We start from the raw sequence: 17343 nt of genomic DNA, 5'->3' as shown, positions 1-17343 counted from the left end.
AAGCAATCCTAGTTCTCTCAGGCTCTCTTTAACTTTAATGGGTGACTGGTTGGAGGATTCCCTATCAGCCTTTCAAAAATTCTCTTAGAACTGCGTTGATACCTAAAACTTCTTTCTCTTTCTTTTACACACGAGTCAGCTTTGCATAGTGGTCTGTGGGTTCTCCCATACTACCTTCATGCCTGCCCCACATTCCCTCACAGGTGTCTTCCATGATAAATTATCTCATATGTCCAATCCCAACCGGGATGCATCTCAGTTGGTAAAAAGTAACATACCACTCTTGATTCTTTGCACTTAGCTTTTTTCCTTTCTCTCCCACAAGTAGTCAGTCACCATGTCCTAGCGTTTTATATGGTACCTCTTTTTCTATATATATATGGAAATAGGTACTGTTCAGGGGCACGTCCTATGTGCCAGGTCCTGTGCTAAATACTTTACCTGTACCTCATTTAGTTCACACAGTAACCCTGTCAGGTAGACATTATTTCCATTTTGCCAATGAAAAGACACAAGCTTAGAGTAGTGTAAAATCTCTCCTGGTGTCATATGGCTAGTAATAGGTGGATCTGAGATTTGATTCTAGGACTATTGACCTCAAGGCTAATGATGATGGAAGTAATATAACAGCTGACATTGGTTCGTCTGTGTGTGGCATCTTGTTTCATTGACTACATGAAACCTTTAAAAGAATGGTATGAGCAAGCTCTCTCCTACTTCAGGATATGAAAGAAGAACAAACTAAACCCGAGCACAGTGATTGAAGGACACAATACAGATTAGAGTGGATAAAAATAAAATGGAGAATGGAAAAAGAATAGAGGAAATTTATGAAACCAAAGTTGATTCTTCAAAGTAAAATCAACAAAATTGACGACCATTAACTAGACTGACTAAGAAAAAAAGAGAGAAGATTAAAATTACCAAAATCAGAAATGAAAATGGAGTCCGAGCATGGTGGGTCATCTCTTAATCATAGCATTTTGGAAGGTCACAATGGGAGGATTTCTTGAGGCCCGGTGTTTTGACCAGCATAGGTAACCTGGGGAGACCCTCCCTCTACAAAAAAACTTAAAAACCAATTAGCTGGGTATGGTGGCATGCATCTGTAATCCTAGTATCTTGGGAGGCTGAAGAAGGAGAATTGCTTGAGCCCAGGAGATTGAGGCTGCAGCAAGCCATAATCACACCACTGTATTTCAGCCTGGGCTGGCCTACAAAGTGAGAGCCTGTCTCTCTCTCTTAAAAAAAAAAAGAAAAGAAAAAAACAAGTGAAGTAAAGAAACAGAAAATGATTACTACCAATTCTAATAAAATAATGATTATGAAAGTACTGTAAATAATTGTATGCCAATAAATTGGATAACCTAGATGAAATAGATAAATTCCTAGAAAAACACAAAAATATGAATGGAACTATAATCAGTAATAAGATTGAATCAGTAAAAGCATTTGATGAAATTCAGTATTTTTTTGTAATAAAAGCATTCTAACTAAGAATGGAAGGAAACCACCTCAACATAAAGGTAATACGGGAAAAACCCAATGCTAACATCATACTCTGTGGAGAAAGACTGAAAGGTTTCCCTGTATGAGCAGGAACAAGACAAGGATGCTGCTTTTGACACTTCTATTCAATGTAATATTGAAAGGTTTAGTCAGAAAAATTAGGTAAGATTTTTAAAAAGACATTCAAATTGGAAGAAAGGAGTAAAATTAATCTGTTTGTAGATAACTTGAACTTATATGTAGAAAATCCTAAAGATGGAACAAACCTATTAGAATTAATAAATGAATTCAGTAATGTTCCACAATACAAAATCAACGTTCAAACATCAGTCGTATTTCAATACACTAACAATGAACAATGTGAAGGGAAGTTAAGAAAAACAATTTAATTTGTATTAATATCAAAAAGAATAATATACTTAGGAATAAGTTTAACCAAAGAGGTGAAATGATTATACCTGAAATCCATAAAATATTACTTAATGATGACATCAATAAAATGAAAGACATTTTGTTTTCATGAAATAGAAGACTCACTGTTGTTAGGACAGTGCTACCCAAAGTGAGCTACAGATTCAATACAATTCCTTCAGAATCTCAGTGACATTTTTACACTAAAAGAAAAATCCGTCCTAAAATTTATATTAAATCTCATGACTATAAATAGACAAACAACTTTGAAGAGGAACAATGAGGCTGGAGGACTCACACTTCCTGATCTCAGCATTTACTACAAAGCCCCAGTAACCAATACAGTGTGGTACTGGCATAAAGGAGGACGTAGAAATTAATGAGATAGAACAGAGAGCCCAGAAAGAAATTCTTACACATATGGCCAAATGATTTTCATCGACTGTGCCAAGATCGTTCAATGGGGAAAGGACAGTGTTCTCACCAAATGATATTGGGAAAGCTGGATATCCAAGGGCAAGAATAAGTGGAACCTTTACCTAACATCATATACAAAAATTAACCCACAATAGCTCAAAGATCTAAATGTAAGAGCAAAATCTATACAACTCTTAAAAGAAAACATAGGAGAAAACCTTCATGATATTGGATTTCACAATGATTTCTTGGCTGTAACAACAAAAGCATAGGCAACAAATAAAATGGATAAATTGAACTTCATAAAAATCAAAATCTTTTATATATTGAAGAACATTATCAAGAAAGTAAAAAGGCAACCCATGAAATGAGAAAAATAATTGCAAATTATGAGTGTGAAAAGAAATTAATTTCCAGAATACATGAAAAACTACAAGTCAACAACAGCAAACATCCAGAAACCCAATTAAAAAATGAACAAACGATTAAAATAGAGTTTTCTCCAAGGAAGATATGCAAATATCCAATAAGCCCATGCAGAATTCCTCAGCGTCATGAATACGTAGAGATATGCAAATCAAAACCACAATGTGACACCACTTCACACACTTTAGGATGGCTTTGATAAACAACAATGACAACAACACAAAACAACAAGTGTTTTCAAATAGATGGAAAAATTGGAGCTCTAGTGCATTGCTGATGGGAATGAAAAATGTTATACCCACTGTAAAAAGTGGTGTGGCTGTTTCTCAAAAAATTAAACAATAAATTACCATTCGACCCAGCAATTCCACTTCTGGACATACTGCCTATAGAATGGAAGGAAATTTGAACAAATATTTGCACATTGATGTTCAGAGAAGCATTACTCACAGTAGCCAAAAAATGGAAACAACAGAAAAGTCCATTGAAAGATAAGTGGGTAGGCCAAATGAGGTATATGTATACATCAAAATGTTATTCAAACTTAACAAGGAATAAAATTCCAATATATCGTGCAAAGTGGATGAACCTTGAAGACATTATGCTCACTGATATAAGCCAGACACAAAAGGATAATTATTCTATAATTCCATTTATAAAAGATAGAATAGCCAGTTACATAGAGACAGAAAGTAGAATGGTATGTGCTAAGGCATAGGGGGAGAAGAAGTGAGAGTTACTGTTTATAGGGTATAGAGGTTTAATATGGTAAAAGGAAAAAGCTCTGGAAATAGATAGTGTGATGGTTACACAACACTAAATTGCACATTTAGAAATAGTTAATGATAAGTCTTAATATTAATACATATAAAGTGTCCTGGTAGTCTTACACTCTATAAATACACACTTTTTTCATTGCCCCTTTCCTGCCATGAAGAGCCCCAGAAGTGAATCTCACTATTTCTCCAAGTGTGCATCACTCACTGTCCTCTGTGCTGTGTCCCACATGCAGTGCCCACAGCCTCATACAGCCGGTGACTTCAGAGCCAGGACACAACTCAAGAGTCTGCCCCGAGGTTCCCTCTCTTCTTAATTCCCTGCAACCTAGGCTTCACTTCAACTGGCAGCTCGATTTAGCTGAATTCAGAACAGGCCACCAGGGCTCTTTCTCCATACATGCTGGTCTCACCCCAGGTGGAGTCAGGCAGGGCCAGTCACCAGAGAAGCCCGGAGCAGAGAAGGGAGCAGTCTGAGCTGCTCCTCCCTCATCCAAGGGGCTTCCTCCTCTCATTTGGGGGAAAAATGTGAGCTTGTTTCAAAACCTCAGATGTTCCCTGTAGCTCATGGAGTAGGTAAAAGAAAACAAAGACGTGGTGGACAGGGATGTGTGGCTGACAGCAAGAAGCAACTTGATCTTGAGGACTCTCCTTCTTGTCCCTCTGTGAAGCCTCTTCCACAACATAGGGCTCAGGGCTGACAAAGCCCCCTCCCTACCTTTCTCAGGCTGGACACAAGGTCAACCATGAGAAAACAGAAAAACAAGGAGAAAAGAGTCTGTAGAGACAAATTGGGAGGGTTCAGGAGGAGAATTTAGGATTTGCTTCTACCTATGGGGCACAGGCTGGGAATAAAAATGTTTTCCTGACTCTTCTCTGAAAGCCAGATAGACTCCACCTAAAACACTGTTGACAATGATGCAGGGATCCACTTACGTAAGACTTTGATCCTCCTGAATCTGTAACGTTCCCTGCCAGTGGCTGAGTTACGAGCAGCGCAACGATAGATCCCACTATGCTCTGTAGTAATTTGGGGGATAGAGAGCTCTGATCCTGATTGCAGAAATTTCCCATTAACCGTCCAAGAATACTCTGCCGGTGGGTTAGAGTCCGCGAAGCAGGACAAGTAGAGGGTTGTTCCTGCATCGTAATAGGTAGTTGCAGGCAAAACCAAGGGGACGTCTGGACCATCTAGAGTAAAGAGAATAAAGCCACAGGTGATGTTGTCCGAGGGAAGGGGATACTCCTGGTCTCTTAAAGGGACACAGTGTCCCTCTGAGTCAAGACGCACCCTCAAGGCCCAGCCAAAACCCTTCTGTCTTCACTGAGACAAGGCCTGAGGTATTCACCTGTTCCTCCCATCACAGGCTGTAGACCCCAAGTCTCCCATGATGAGCAGCCCCTCCCCTTATATTCTTGGTTAAGGCTGTGCCTACCCAGATTTCCCCAGGGCAGGGAGTCATGGCCACCTCGTGTGTCCAGAAATAAAATGTCTGTACTTGAACCTGAGAGACTGAGATGCCTGGCCTCTGGTTGTTTGGATTTTAGCTGGTGGCCTGGCCCACCAAACATACAAAGGACATCTAGGGTGACTGGGTCACTGCAGATGCTACCAACTCGGTCCCATATTTCACATTCATAGGGTCCTGTGTCATTTCTTATGACATTGGTTAGAATAAGGATCCTGTTTTTACCGGGTTCCTTTAGCCTAGGACTGACCGGGAGGCTCTGACCATTTACCCTCCACAAGTAGGTGTAGCCCTCAGTCTTAGGTTCACAGGTTAAGGCTACAACATTCTTATTCTCCATGGGATTGAAGTTGTTGCTGGTGATGTAGGGCTTGGGCAGCTCCGCTGTGTGGATAACAGAAGTTTTTCCTGTGTGGCACCTTTGATTCCTCCACAGGCATCCTTCAATCAGAGTTAACATCTCCCACCTCTCAGCCCACCCGAGTCCTTGAAAGTCAATAGCTGGTGCGTGTGTCACGAGACAGATGCATGATGATCTAAGGGCTCAAAGACTGTGAGGCCACCTGTTCTGTCTTAGGGAAGCACAGATTTTCTCAAGTGTGAATTCATCAGCAGTGTTGGGTCATGGACAGACACTTCAGTGGGAGTCACAGCCCCTGGTACCCCTACCAGTCCCTCTCCAATGAACTGACTGGCTGGCTCACCTTGGGTTCCTTACCTGGAATGTGCAACTGCTGAGTCCCTTCCAAATTCCATCCTACTTTGCCCCCCTAGATGTGATTTCTCTACGGCTTCCATTTCCAAGGACATTCTAGAGATGAGTAATAATGGGACTTCCCATTGGCCTGAAACCCTGAAGATACTGAGCAGCCTGGCCTGGGACTGGATGTTTCAGCAGAAAGAAGACAGGAGAGACTAGAGTCAAGCCTGGAGGTCAGTTCAGTCATCAGGCCATGGAGGCACAAGGTGGGGCAGTTTTTTGCAGGTGTTTCATGATGACTTACTTGAGCCAGTGACCTCCAAAGATAGAGCAGAGTGCAAGGAATGATCTAGAAAGAGTGAAGGGGACAGACAACAGCTGGTGACCCTGGAGCAGAACCATGTTCCCTGTTCTGGGTTCTTTAAGTTTCCTCTCCTTCTGCAGAGGGCAGGTGAGGACTATGTGGATCTTTCCAGAAATACATGTGGATATTTGCAAATGCAGAACTGACTGGTGGAAAGGGTGGGAATGAACTGCTGGAAATCTGGTCCTCATGGACCATGTGTGTTTGATGGATATGAGACAAATTTGGGGAGAAGTTTTGGAAATATTTTCTTTTATTGTACGCTCTACTCTCTGATTCCGTGGGTTTGACTACTCTAGGGACCTCATGGAAGTGAATTCTAGAGTGAATCTGAGAAGAGACTGCTGGTTGCCAGGAGCTGGGAGTGGGGAGAATCAGAAGTTGTTCATGGGTGTGCAGTTTCAGTTATGCATGACAGGGAGGTTCTAGAGATCTACTGTACAGCTCGATGCCTACAGTTCACACAGATTGAGTGTTTCTTATGCATAAGGCTTAGGACAAAAAGTGTTTTGGATTTCTGACATTTCTTGATTCTGAACTATTTGTCATATACTTACTCGTTTAGCATCCCAAATCTGAAGGATTCAAAATCTAAAATGCTCCAGTGAACATTTCTTTTCAACATCAGATTACTATGCCAAAGTGGGAGGTGATAGGCCAAATACATTCCTGCCCTTTTTTTTCTCTCACCATGATTGTAGCTCGGTAATTAGTTTTTGGTCAGTTCCATACTGCCCAAGCTGCACTCATATTTTTGAAGGCTTTGGGATGTGAGAGAGGCTGAGTGCTACTTTCTATGTCATGAAAACTTTCCGACTTTTCATGGTTGTATCTTTTTCTCAGTAACTCTGTTGTGGCCATCATTAATAAGAGCCTGTCAGGTCAGATTTAATACAGATGTTTGTAATTCTGCAAAAATTGTTACTGGGATTCGGGTAGGGGTTGCATTGAATCTGCAGCTCACTTTGGGTAGTATTGCCATCCTAACAATATTGATTTTTCCAATCCATGAAAGTGAAATATCTTTCCATATATTGATGTCATCTTTAATTTCTTTCAGTAATGTTTTGGAGTTATCAGGGTATAACACTTTGACCTCTTTCGTTAAACTTATTCCAAAATATTTTATTCCTTTTGATGTTAATGTGAATTGAAATTCTTTTCTTAATTTCCTTTCAGATTGTTCACTGTTAGTGTATAGTCTAAAGAATGATCTAGAAAGAGTCAAAGGGACAGGCAAAAGATGGTGGTTTTGAAGTAGAAACATATTCCCTGTCCTGGGTTTTTGATTTTCCCTCTCCCTTAGCAGAGGGCAGGTGGCTCTTCCCTGATAGGCAGATAGAATTCACTGGAAAACATATTGCCAGTGCTCCAGGGATCCACTTACAAGGGACTACGATCCTTTTTATTATGAGATTTGTCCCACCAGCGGCTGAGTTATGGATGAAACAGACATAGACCCCTGTATGTTTTAGTGATCTGGGGGATAAAGAACACTTGTGCTGATTGCTGGAACATCCCATCAATCAGCCAAGAATGCTCTGCCAGTGAGTGAGAGTCTGTGAGGCAGGAGAGCTTGGGGACTTCCCCTGTGTGCTAATAGGTGTACGAAGAAGAAATGGTGGGGGCATCCAGGCCATCTGGAGCAAAGAGAATAAAGGCACAGCTGATGTTGTCAGAAGGAAGGGAAAATCCTGGTGTGTGGAAGGGCCACAGTGACCCTGTGAGCTAAGTCACAACACTGAACTCCCAGCCAAATCTCTGCTGTGTTCACTGATCTGGAGCCTGAGACATTCACCTGTTTTTCCCATCGTAAGCTGTAGACCCTGAGTCTCCCATGACAGGAGCAGCCTCTTCTCTCCCATTGGTGATCAAGCCAAAGACTAGTCTTAGTAGTCATGGCCAGCTTTGATATCCAGGGGTAAAGGTCTCTGTACTTGCACCTGAGAGGGACTGGGAGGCCTGGCCTCTGGTCATGTGTATTTGGGATGGCAGCCTGGCTCACAGAGGAACAGAAGATACTCACAGAGGAGATTCAGGGTGACTGGGTCACTGCGGCTGGAACTCACTGGGTTCTTCATTTCACATTCATAGGGTCCTGCAGTATCCTTTGTGACACCAAATAGACTGAGGGTCCTGTTGTTTTCGGACAGCTGCAACTTGCGACTGATAGGGAGGCTCTGACCATTTATCCACCACAGGTAGCTTACGTCCTGAGTGTCAGGATCACAGGATAAGATCACAGTCTCCGCGCCCCCCTTGGGGTTTAAGTTGCTGCTGGAGATGTAGGGCTTGGGAATATCCACTGTGCAGATAACAGAGAGAAGATTGCCCTGTGTGGCACCTTTGATTCCTCCAAAGACATTTTTCAATCAGAGATGACATTTCCCACCTCTCAGCCCACCCAAGTCCCTAAAAGCCCACAGCAGGTGTGTGTGTTACAAGACAGATGCATGGCAATCTGAGGGCTCAGAGATTGTGAGGCTGCCTGTTTTATGTGGGAGAAGCACAGATTTTCTCAAGTGAGAATTGAGCAGCAGCATTGAGTCATGGAAGGACATATGACCAGCAGTCACAGCCCCTGGTGCCTCTCTGAGTCCTTCCCTCTCCAACTGCCTGCCTGGCCCACCCTGTGGTCCTCACCTGCAGCATGCAGTGCTGGAATCTTCTTAGTTTCAGTCTTACTTTGTCCCCAAGGTATGCTTTCTCTGCAGTTTCCCTTTCAAGGACATCCTAGAGATGGATGATGGAACTTCCCATTGTCCTTAAACCCTTTGGGTACTGGGAAGCCTAGCCTGGACTGGGTACTTCAGCAGAAATAACACAGGGGAGACCAGAGTCAAGCCTGGAGGTCAGTTCAATCATCAGGCAGTGGAGCCACAAGGTGGGGCGGTTTTCCCAGCTGTCTCATAGTGACTGACTTGAGCCAGTGACCTCTAAAGATAGAGCAGAGTCCAAGGAATGACCTACAAAGAGTGAAGGGGACAGGCAAGAGCTGATAGCTTTGGACCAAGACCATGTTCCCTGTTCTGTGTCCATGATGTTCCCTTCCCCCTGTAGAAGGCAGGTGAGGACCATGTGGATCTTTCTAGAAATACATGGGGATGTTTGCAAATGCGGAACTGACTGGTGGAAAGGGCGAACATGAACTGATGGTGGAAGTCTGGCCTCCATGGACCATATGTGTTTGGTGGCTATTAGAACAATATTTGGGAAGAAGTCTTGCAGATGCTTTCTCTCATTAGACGTTCAATTTTTTGATTCTATGAGTTTGACTACTCCATGTACCTCATCTCACTGGATTCCAGAGTGAATCAGAGAGTAGAATAGTAATTTCCAGGAGCTGGGGTCAGGGGAATAGGGCATTGTTCCATGGCTGTGTGGTTTCAGTTAGGCAGGTTGAGGATGTTCTAGAGATCTCCTGTACAGCTTCATGCCTATAGTTCATGCAGATAAAGTGTTCCTTATGCAGAAAGTTTAAAACCAAGTGTTTTGGATTTCTAAATTTTTTTTTTTTTTTTTTTTTTTGGGAATATTTGCAGTAGATATACTGGGTCAGCATCCCACATCTGAAAAATTTAAAATCCAAAATGCTCCAGTAAGCACTTCTTTTTAGCATCACATCAGCGGTTAGAAGTGTTGGATTTTGGAGCATTTCAGATTTTGAATTTCCGGATTTGGGATGCTCAATTTGTAATACTGCAATTTTCCCGAAAAAGTTCTCTGGAGTTTAGACCTCATGTTATGTTCTGACTCTAGTAACAAAAAAAAAAAAAAAATTGGAGGAAACATTAAAATGTTGTCATAAGTGGAAATTTTTACTGATGGTCCAAACATCTAAGATCAATTGCTGGTAGGAGTATTTCTCTTGACACCCAATTAAGGTTTAGGTGTGGGGTGAATTCCAGCAGGATCACATTATGCTCAAAGAAAGATACCAACCATGATTTGAAATTAGCAACTCCTTAAGTAGAGAGAATCCCGTTAAAAGGACAGAACTGGTCAGTGTGTCAATTACATAAAGGAGGAATGATGCCGAATTAAAAGAAGTGATGTGTGTTATGGTAGTAAATATAGAAGGAACTTCCTGTTTCTAATTTCTGTGCAGAGTTAGGAAAAATGGGGAGGAGCCCAGAATAGGTATGTGAGATGCTTACTTCATTTTCTATTCATCTCAGAAAATACAACTCGAGTTTCAGTTTGTGTGAATTAGGAAGAGTCTAAGTGAGACGCCAATGGCTCATGTGTCCCCAACACGAAGAACCCCACCTTATGAAAATGGCATCATCATGAGGAAACAGTTGTATGTGGCACAGGCAGTAAAAGCACCAGATAGCACCCACCTGGCCACCTGCAACAGCTCCCCGAAACCACCAGTATTCCCATTACGTGTATTTTAGAGCCTTGGTAGTAATCCCACAACTACAAAGTTTAAATTGTCAATACAAAATGTTGAATATGAAGTAGAACATGTCGTTCCACTTTTTTCCCCCACACTTTTTGAACTTTCCTGTTTCACTTTTGGAAGTTTCTATTGACACATCCTCAAGCTAGGGATTCTTTCCTCAGCTGTGTGGAGTCTACCAGAAAGCATCAAAAGCATTCTTCATTTCTCTAACAGCTCTTTTTTTTTTTTTTTTTTTTTTTTTTTTTCTGAGATGGAGTCTCGCTCTGCTGTCCAGGTTGGAGTGTACTGGCATGATCTTGGCTCACTGCAAGCTCCGCCTCCCTGGTTCAGGCCACTCTTCTGCCTCAGCCTCCCGAGGAGCTGGGACTACAGGCGCCTGACACCACGCCTGGCTAATTTCTTTGTATTTTTAGTAGAGACGGGGTTTCACCGTGTTAGCCAGGTTGGTCTCGATCTCCTGACCTTGTGATTTGCCCGCCTCAGACTCCCAAAGTGCTGGGATTACAGATGTGAGCCACTGTGCCTGGCCATCTCTGAGGGATTTTAATGAGTTGTTGACTTTTGAGATTGTTCAGCTTTTTACTTACTGTTAGAACCGAGTGACAAATTTCAAGCTTCTTATATACCTGTTAGGAAAGCAGAAGTCTCTAGGAAGTGACTGGGAATGTGAGCTCCACAGTAGGTTGAGGATGGAGTCACGAGTGAAATGGGTGAAATCAGCCCATGGGCTTTGGAGACTGCAGGCCTGCCCAGCCTCTGACACCCTGGTGAGTCAGTACAAAGATTACAACAGTAACAGCAAACTGGCATGGCTGACTCCATCTGGCATCTAGTCTCGGGCTGGCTGTCCTCACTCATTCCTGGACATAGGCCAGGCTAACCATGGGAGGAATTTAGTCTATGGCTTAACTTTGAAGCAAGAATAATACCAGTTCCTCCATAACACTAATTCCCTTATTTTGCCCAGGGATTGCCTTTGTAAAACTGGTGAAAGACCATGAGACTAAGATTATAGGAGGGAACTGAATTCTGTTAAAATGGAGGCACAGTTTCTCTAATCCCTTACTGCTCAAATGTCATTTGGCCAGAGTTTACAAAATTTGTAACTCATTGCTCCTCTAGATAACATCACTATTGTAGAACCTGAGATTGGTCTTCTGAGATGTTTCTCATTCTTTGCATTCTGGTAACCCACTGACCTCATCCATACCCATGACTAATGGCCCAGCCAGTCACATGGTCCCCACCTAGAGTCAGATTTGAGCACAAACAGATCATTTCCCTCCGCCCGCATGATTCCATCCCCAAACAATCAGCAGTACATATTTTTTAGTCCTGTGCCCCTGAAACTATCCTTGAAAATCTCTAACCCCTGATCCACTAGGGAGGCTGATTTGAGTAATAATAAACCTCCGTCCTCCTGTTTGGCAGACTTGGAGTCATTAAAATCTTCATTTACTGCAAATCACCATCTGGATAAATTGGTTTTGTTTGTGCAGGAGGCCAGAAGAACTTGTCTGGGAATTATAAGAGTGGATGGAGGAGCTGCCTATCCCTGTCCCATGGTCTTGTCCACAGATCAGCCTCACAAAGGAAAGAGCCCTGGGTGGGGATACAGTGGAAGCTCATTCTCTTAGCGACCTGGGGACATTGGCTTGTGATGAAGCCTGGCAGGAGTGCAACTCAAGGTGATTTCTGTGTCTTTCCTATTTCCTGGGAGGTGGGTCAGGCCACAGTGTTAGCAGGAAGGGAACAGAACAGTCAGCCTAGTTAGAGGGAGTGTCTGGGGGAGGCCTAGGGGTGGAGGAAGAAGCTGTGCAGGACAGGGTTTGCCAGTTAGAATGAAGTGGGAGGAAGATGAGGGACACAGAGAAGCAGAGAGAGGCAGAGACAGCATGGCAGTGAACAGTGGGGCCTACAGTGACTTCAGAGACCCCAAGGACCAGGTACCCCCAGTTCCACAGTCCAGGACTAGGGAATCCAGAAAACCCTCCAGTGACCAAAGAGCTTCAGAGTTACACATGAGGTGGGGTGGCTTTAGGGGCAAGAGGTAGTGGGGGCATGAAACATGGGTGTCAGCCTCTGAAGGACAAGGGACAGGTGTGGCTAGAACTTCCTAGGATTCTGCATCCAAGATTCAGCCTCTAAAGAGGTTATCGGTCATTCATTTCTTCATTCAATTCCTTCATTTGTTATGTGAGAGCTCCTGAGTGTGTGTCTCTCACTGGGCCTGTGCTGGTGCGGGGTGTGAGTGCGGAAGGAAAACAAGGTCCTGTCCTTTATCCTGTTATGCCAGTGACATGGACACTTTGGTAAACAGAGGATTTCGGGTTCAGTGATAGGAGTTAAGATCTGAGGGGGAGGCCTGGACATTTTTTGCACTGACTCTGACAGTTGAGGCAGGTAATTTAGTTCTGGAGTGCAGACTAATCAGCTGAACAATTGCTCTCACTCCTCTGAGGTTTGGATGCCGAAGATGAGAGGATTTGAGCCAATAAATGACTATGGGGTCCTTGGAATCCAATAAGCCCTCACTTCTGGTGGAGGAGAGGATGGGCCTGTGACTGCAGACAGACCTCATGTGACCCTGATCTGCCTTTTGTGTTTGTGTGACTCTGGTTCAGTGACTGTATCTTCCTGTGCCTCAGTTTTCTCTCAGTCAAATAAGCTAAATGGCAAATGGACTGTGGCTTTTCATGCTATCGTTGAATAAATTATAAATTCTTCACAGTCATCGGACCTAATGCGTGGCACAGTGGAGGTGTTCACACAAACAGCATTTATTATTATTCACTTTCATGAGAGAGCACCTTTAGGTCAGATCCCTGTGGACAAACTGCTGCCAGGTACATTTTCTCTCTTCTGTTTCTGCTTCTGGGGACATTAGAGTTTCTATGGAGTGTCCTAAGACTCATAAAGCAGTTGGCTGATGGCCTATAAAGCTTGTCTTTCTGTCCTCTCCACTCTGAGTCTCAGGTGAAGGAAGCTCTGTCCTTGCCCAGATGAGGCTCTGAGGGCTGAGCCCTGGCAGTGAGCAGCTCCAGGAGACACAGTCCTCAGACAGCTGGTAAATACTTGGTCCCAGTAAGCCCTGCCACAACTGAGCCGTGGCACAGGCTCCTCAGCTTTATCTGGAGTAGGGATTTAGGGACAGGGGTCTGGGGTTGAGGTTTCTAGGGCTGAGCTTTTCTGAGAGTATCTCAGGGGGCCTCTTAGGCAAAGCCCTACTCAGTTCTCCAGGGTCTTTCTCAGGGTCAAGTTTATGAAGAGGGCATGAGGTTCTTGGCTGAGACTGATCTCCTCCTGCTGAGCACCCCCCACCCCCCATCAGACTGTCCTTCCTGTGCAGCAAGTGTCTGCAGGGTCTGGAGGCAGGAAAGGAATTCTGATCTGTTGAGGATTGTCTCCTCTGTGTGTGTCCTGCACTAAATGCCAAAATCCCAACATGGGACATAACGCAGAGAGGGACACAGGCACAGTCCAGGCCTGACCATCCTGTGTGTGCAAAGTAGAAGTGACCCCCACCCCCCAACACCCAGGGATCATGTGGAATCACTCACCGTATAAGGTGAAATGTCCAGTTACTCCTTTAGTCTCATCACCTTGCTTTATGATTTCTATGGTGTAGGATCCTGTGTCCTTCTGGGTGACATTCTGGATCAGCAGGGATGCATTGGAATATACTGTTTCTCGTCCACTGTATGCAGGCCCAACTGTAATATTTTTACTGTCTATTGCATATGCAATAATGAATTGATGGTAGTTCGTTATTTGCCCTTTGAACCAGACGTAGCCAGTAAGATTCTGGGGCAAATTCTGGACAAGTAGAAGAATATCTTTCCCCTCGGAAACTTTGGTTGGCTGGGCTTCAATCGTGACTTGGGCAGTGGTGGGCGGGTTCCAGAAGATGAAAAGTAATACTAGGAGGTGGAAAGAGTATCAGTCAATATTGAGAACTATGTATTGGGGTGAAAAGATGGGGCCCTGGGTACTGAGATGATCTCTTCAATCATCAACCTTGAAGACACACACATACACACACACACGCCCATTTTGTGTGTGTGTGTTATTGTGTTTGTGTCCTACTGTCCTACTTGGTCAAGGTCAGTGGCACCACCCTCATTCCTTCAATGCTTCTGACCTCGGCATTTTTCTCTTTGGAAATCCTCTTCCCCAGAGGTCTGCACGGCTCCCTCCACACTGCCCTCAGGTCCTGCTCACATCAGGACATCCTCAGACTTCTTTCCTGACACCTCCTTCAGAGATCCTGGGTCTTCCCTTTCTGACCTTTCCCTGCTCTGCTCCCTCCGGAACTCTTGTCAACACCTGACCTCACATTCTAGATCTCTTTGCTTGTCTGTCTTCCTGCCCATGAGAGCGTGAGTTCCGTGAGGACAGGGACTTTTGTGATCTTCGTTGCACCCCAGTGCCTCAGAGAGACTGTAGACTCCTGTACATGTGAGAGGGCCCTCCATGCCCAGGGTGTTTTGTTTGCTTTTCTTCTTTGTTTCCCCAGTTGTTGAGGTTTTTTGCTGTGGACAATGTTTCATGCCCTGCTTATATGTTCATTTGAAGTGTCATCTGATAATAGTTATTATTATCATTTTTCAAAATGTGGTGACCAGTGATGATCAACCAGCAAAACAGAACACTTGAGAATTTCCTATCTCTTACCAATTCCCAGTTCAATGTGATTTTCCTGTTTTGACCCCTATCCCTCTCTGGCATATTTTCCCCTATCCAGGCTCCAACAGTGCCTTCTTTCCTTTTTTTTTTTTTTTTTTTTTTGAGACGGACTCTCGTACTGTCGCCCAGGCTGGCGTGCAGTGGCGCGATCTCGGCTCACTGTAATCTCTGCCTCTCAGGTTCATGCAATTCTCCTGCCTCAAATTCCCCAGTAGCTAGGATTACAGGAGCACACAACCACACCTGCTAATTTTTTGTATTTTTAGTAGAGACTGGGCTTCACTGTGTTGAGCAGACTGCCCTTGAACTCCTGACCTCATGATCCACCCACCTCAGCCTCTCAAAGTGCTGGCTTATTTCATTTTTTAGAATCCCATCCTCTCCAGGAGACCCCATCCAATCATTCTGCTTCCTCCTCCTGTTCTCTCCCAGAAAGTTCTCTCCTCACCTGTGAGCAGGAGCTCCTTCCAGGTGATGTGCAGTGTGCAGGGAGGCGCTGACAGGGGCCCCATGGCTTGGGCCGCCTGCGTGTTCTCCTCTGTAGAGATGAGCCTGAGATCCAGAAACTTTCTGAGCACAGCTGTCAGCTGTGCTGTCCTTCCTCCTTCTGTGCTGAGCCTCTTCCCGGGGCAGGAGCACTTCTCAGGCTCATGGGTGGGGTCTGTTCCCAGGGCATCTCTCTGTCCCCTCCCCTCTCAGTCCTGCCTCCTTGTCCCTCCTTCTCTTTTTCCTTTTGTCTGTATATCAGGTCCCCGGGAATTGTGGAGGCCTCTGTCTTTTTCAGCACTGATTCTGTCACCAAACCTCGGCACACACTGTGTGCAGAAACACAAACACACACACAAAAGAGACACGCACAGACACACACAGTCACACACATACCCTGTAGGTTGGGCAAGCGCAGTCCTGGGCCTCAGCCTCCTGTTATCCCCATGGCTCTGGGTCGCGTGAACATTCACGCCCTTTGCCCTCTTCAATCCCATCTGGCTCTCCCCTTCAGTGAAGGAGGCTGGAGCTCTACCAGGTCCGTGTCACAGTGACACCCCATTGTGCTGTGGGTGAGCTGTGTGTCGTCTGGTGAGAGGGACGTTTCCTTTCTCTAATTGTGTCTAGCTTGGCTGCAGCTTCCAAGGATGGACATTCAGGAACTGGGTGTCTCAGAGGAAAGTGTCCTTCCTGGAGGTGTGCAGGGTGAATCTCTCATGCCTCTTGGGAGGAGAGGCCTGTGCTGGTTGCTCAGTGGGGGCTGTGAGTCCCACGGTCAAAGGGACAGTTCTCAGTCACTCTATTGCTCCCTGGGGACTGGTGGCTGAGCTGGGGCTCAGGGTTTCTCGTTTCTTCCTGACCATCTTTGGTGTCATCTCTTCTCTGCCCATCTGATTGACCCCGTGGTGGTGCAGGAGGAAGTGGGGAGTTACCCAGGAACCCCGTGGAAGATGGTTCCTTGAGACACACGAAGGAGAGCCTGGGACAGAGCAGGGGTTCAGAGCTGGAGAGATTCATCCCGACTTACTCCGTGGTCCTGATGGGCTCAGCCCTCCATGTGCTGACATACCCAGGGGTCTGTCCTGAAGGTTTTCACCCGGCCAAGATGTTTTCTGTAGAGGAGGAACAGGCAGTCACCAGAGAGCCTGTCTGGAGGGACGTTCCTCAAACCTGAGAAGGCGGGTGGGGGTGAGTTGTGCCAAGAGCAATAATACCCCCCTTCTCCTGGCAGGGACACAGGAGATGTCTGTCTTCCCAAGGGACAGCCGGGGGCAGGCGGCTACATACTATGTGGTGCCTGTGTGATCATCATACGGGCTCTGAGCCCCACGGGGTGCAGCGGGCAGGCAGGTCACAGGGTGCCTGACTGATTCCCCGGAGGCTGTGGGCCCTCAGGCAGCCGCTGTTCTGTGTCAGCGCTAGGCTTGGCCTAGGATGCCCCACAGAACAGGACAGATGGAGCAGAGGCGGACATTTAGGGAGCAGTGACAGAAACAGTTGATGAGGATGGAGGGAGGTCACGAGGGGAAAGTGCGCAGTGTGGCGTCGCGTGCACCAGCGCTGCCCTGGGAGATATCTGTTTAACTGAGCCCAGGGAAGGAGCAGGTGTGTGGGGCAGGAGCTGCCTGCAGAGGGAGTGGTGTTAGGTTGGCGGCCGCCAGGTCAGGGAGGAACTGACAGAATCCGTGTGG

General features: G+C 45.2%; 1 protein-coding gene across 1 annotated transcript; it reads right to left on the bottom strand.

Moving 5' to 3' along the window:
* Positions 1-774: 774 nt before the first annotated feature.
* On the bottom strand, positions 775-15678 carry LOC103247066 (pregnancy-specific beta-1-glycoprotein 7-like). The gene is made up of 6 exons (XM_073016357.1): positions 15615-15678; positions 14041-14400; positions 8099-8377; positions 5114-5392; positions 4476-4730; positions 775-1059 (listed from the first exon to the last, which is right to left on the bottom strand). The coding sequence occupies exons 1-6, from the start codon at positions 15676-15678 to the stop codon at positions 992-994; spliced, it is 1305 nt and encodes a 434-aa protein (XP_072872458.1). The 3' UTR covers positions 775-991.
* Positions 15679-17343: the final 1665 nt, after the last annotated feature.

This window comes from Chlorocebus sabaeus, chromosome 6, assembly GCF_047675955.1.
Source record: "Chlorocebus sabaeus isolate Y175 chromosome 6, mChlSab1.0.hap1, whole genome shotgun sequence".
Classification (NCBI taxonomy): Eukaryota; Metazoa; Chordata; class Mammalia; order Primates; family Cercopithecidae; genus Chlorocebus; species Chlorocebus sabaeus.
Note: the sequence above shows the minus strand (reverse complement) of the source record. Positions and strands in the feature narration are given on the sequence as shown.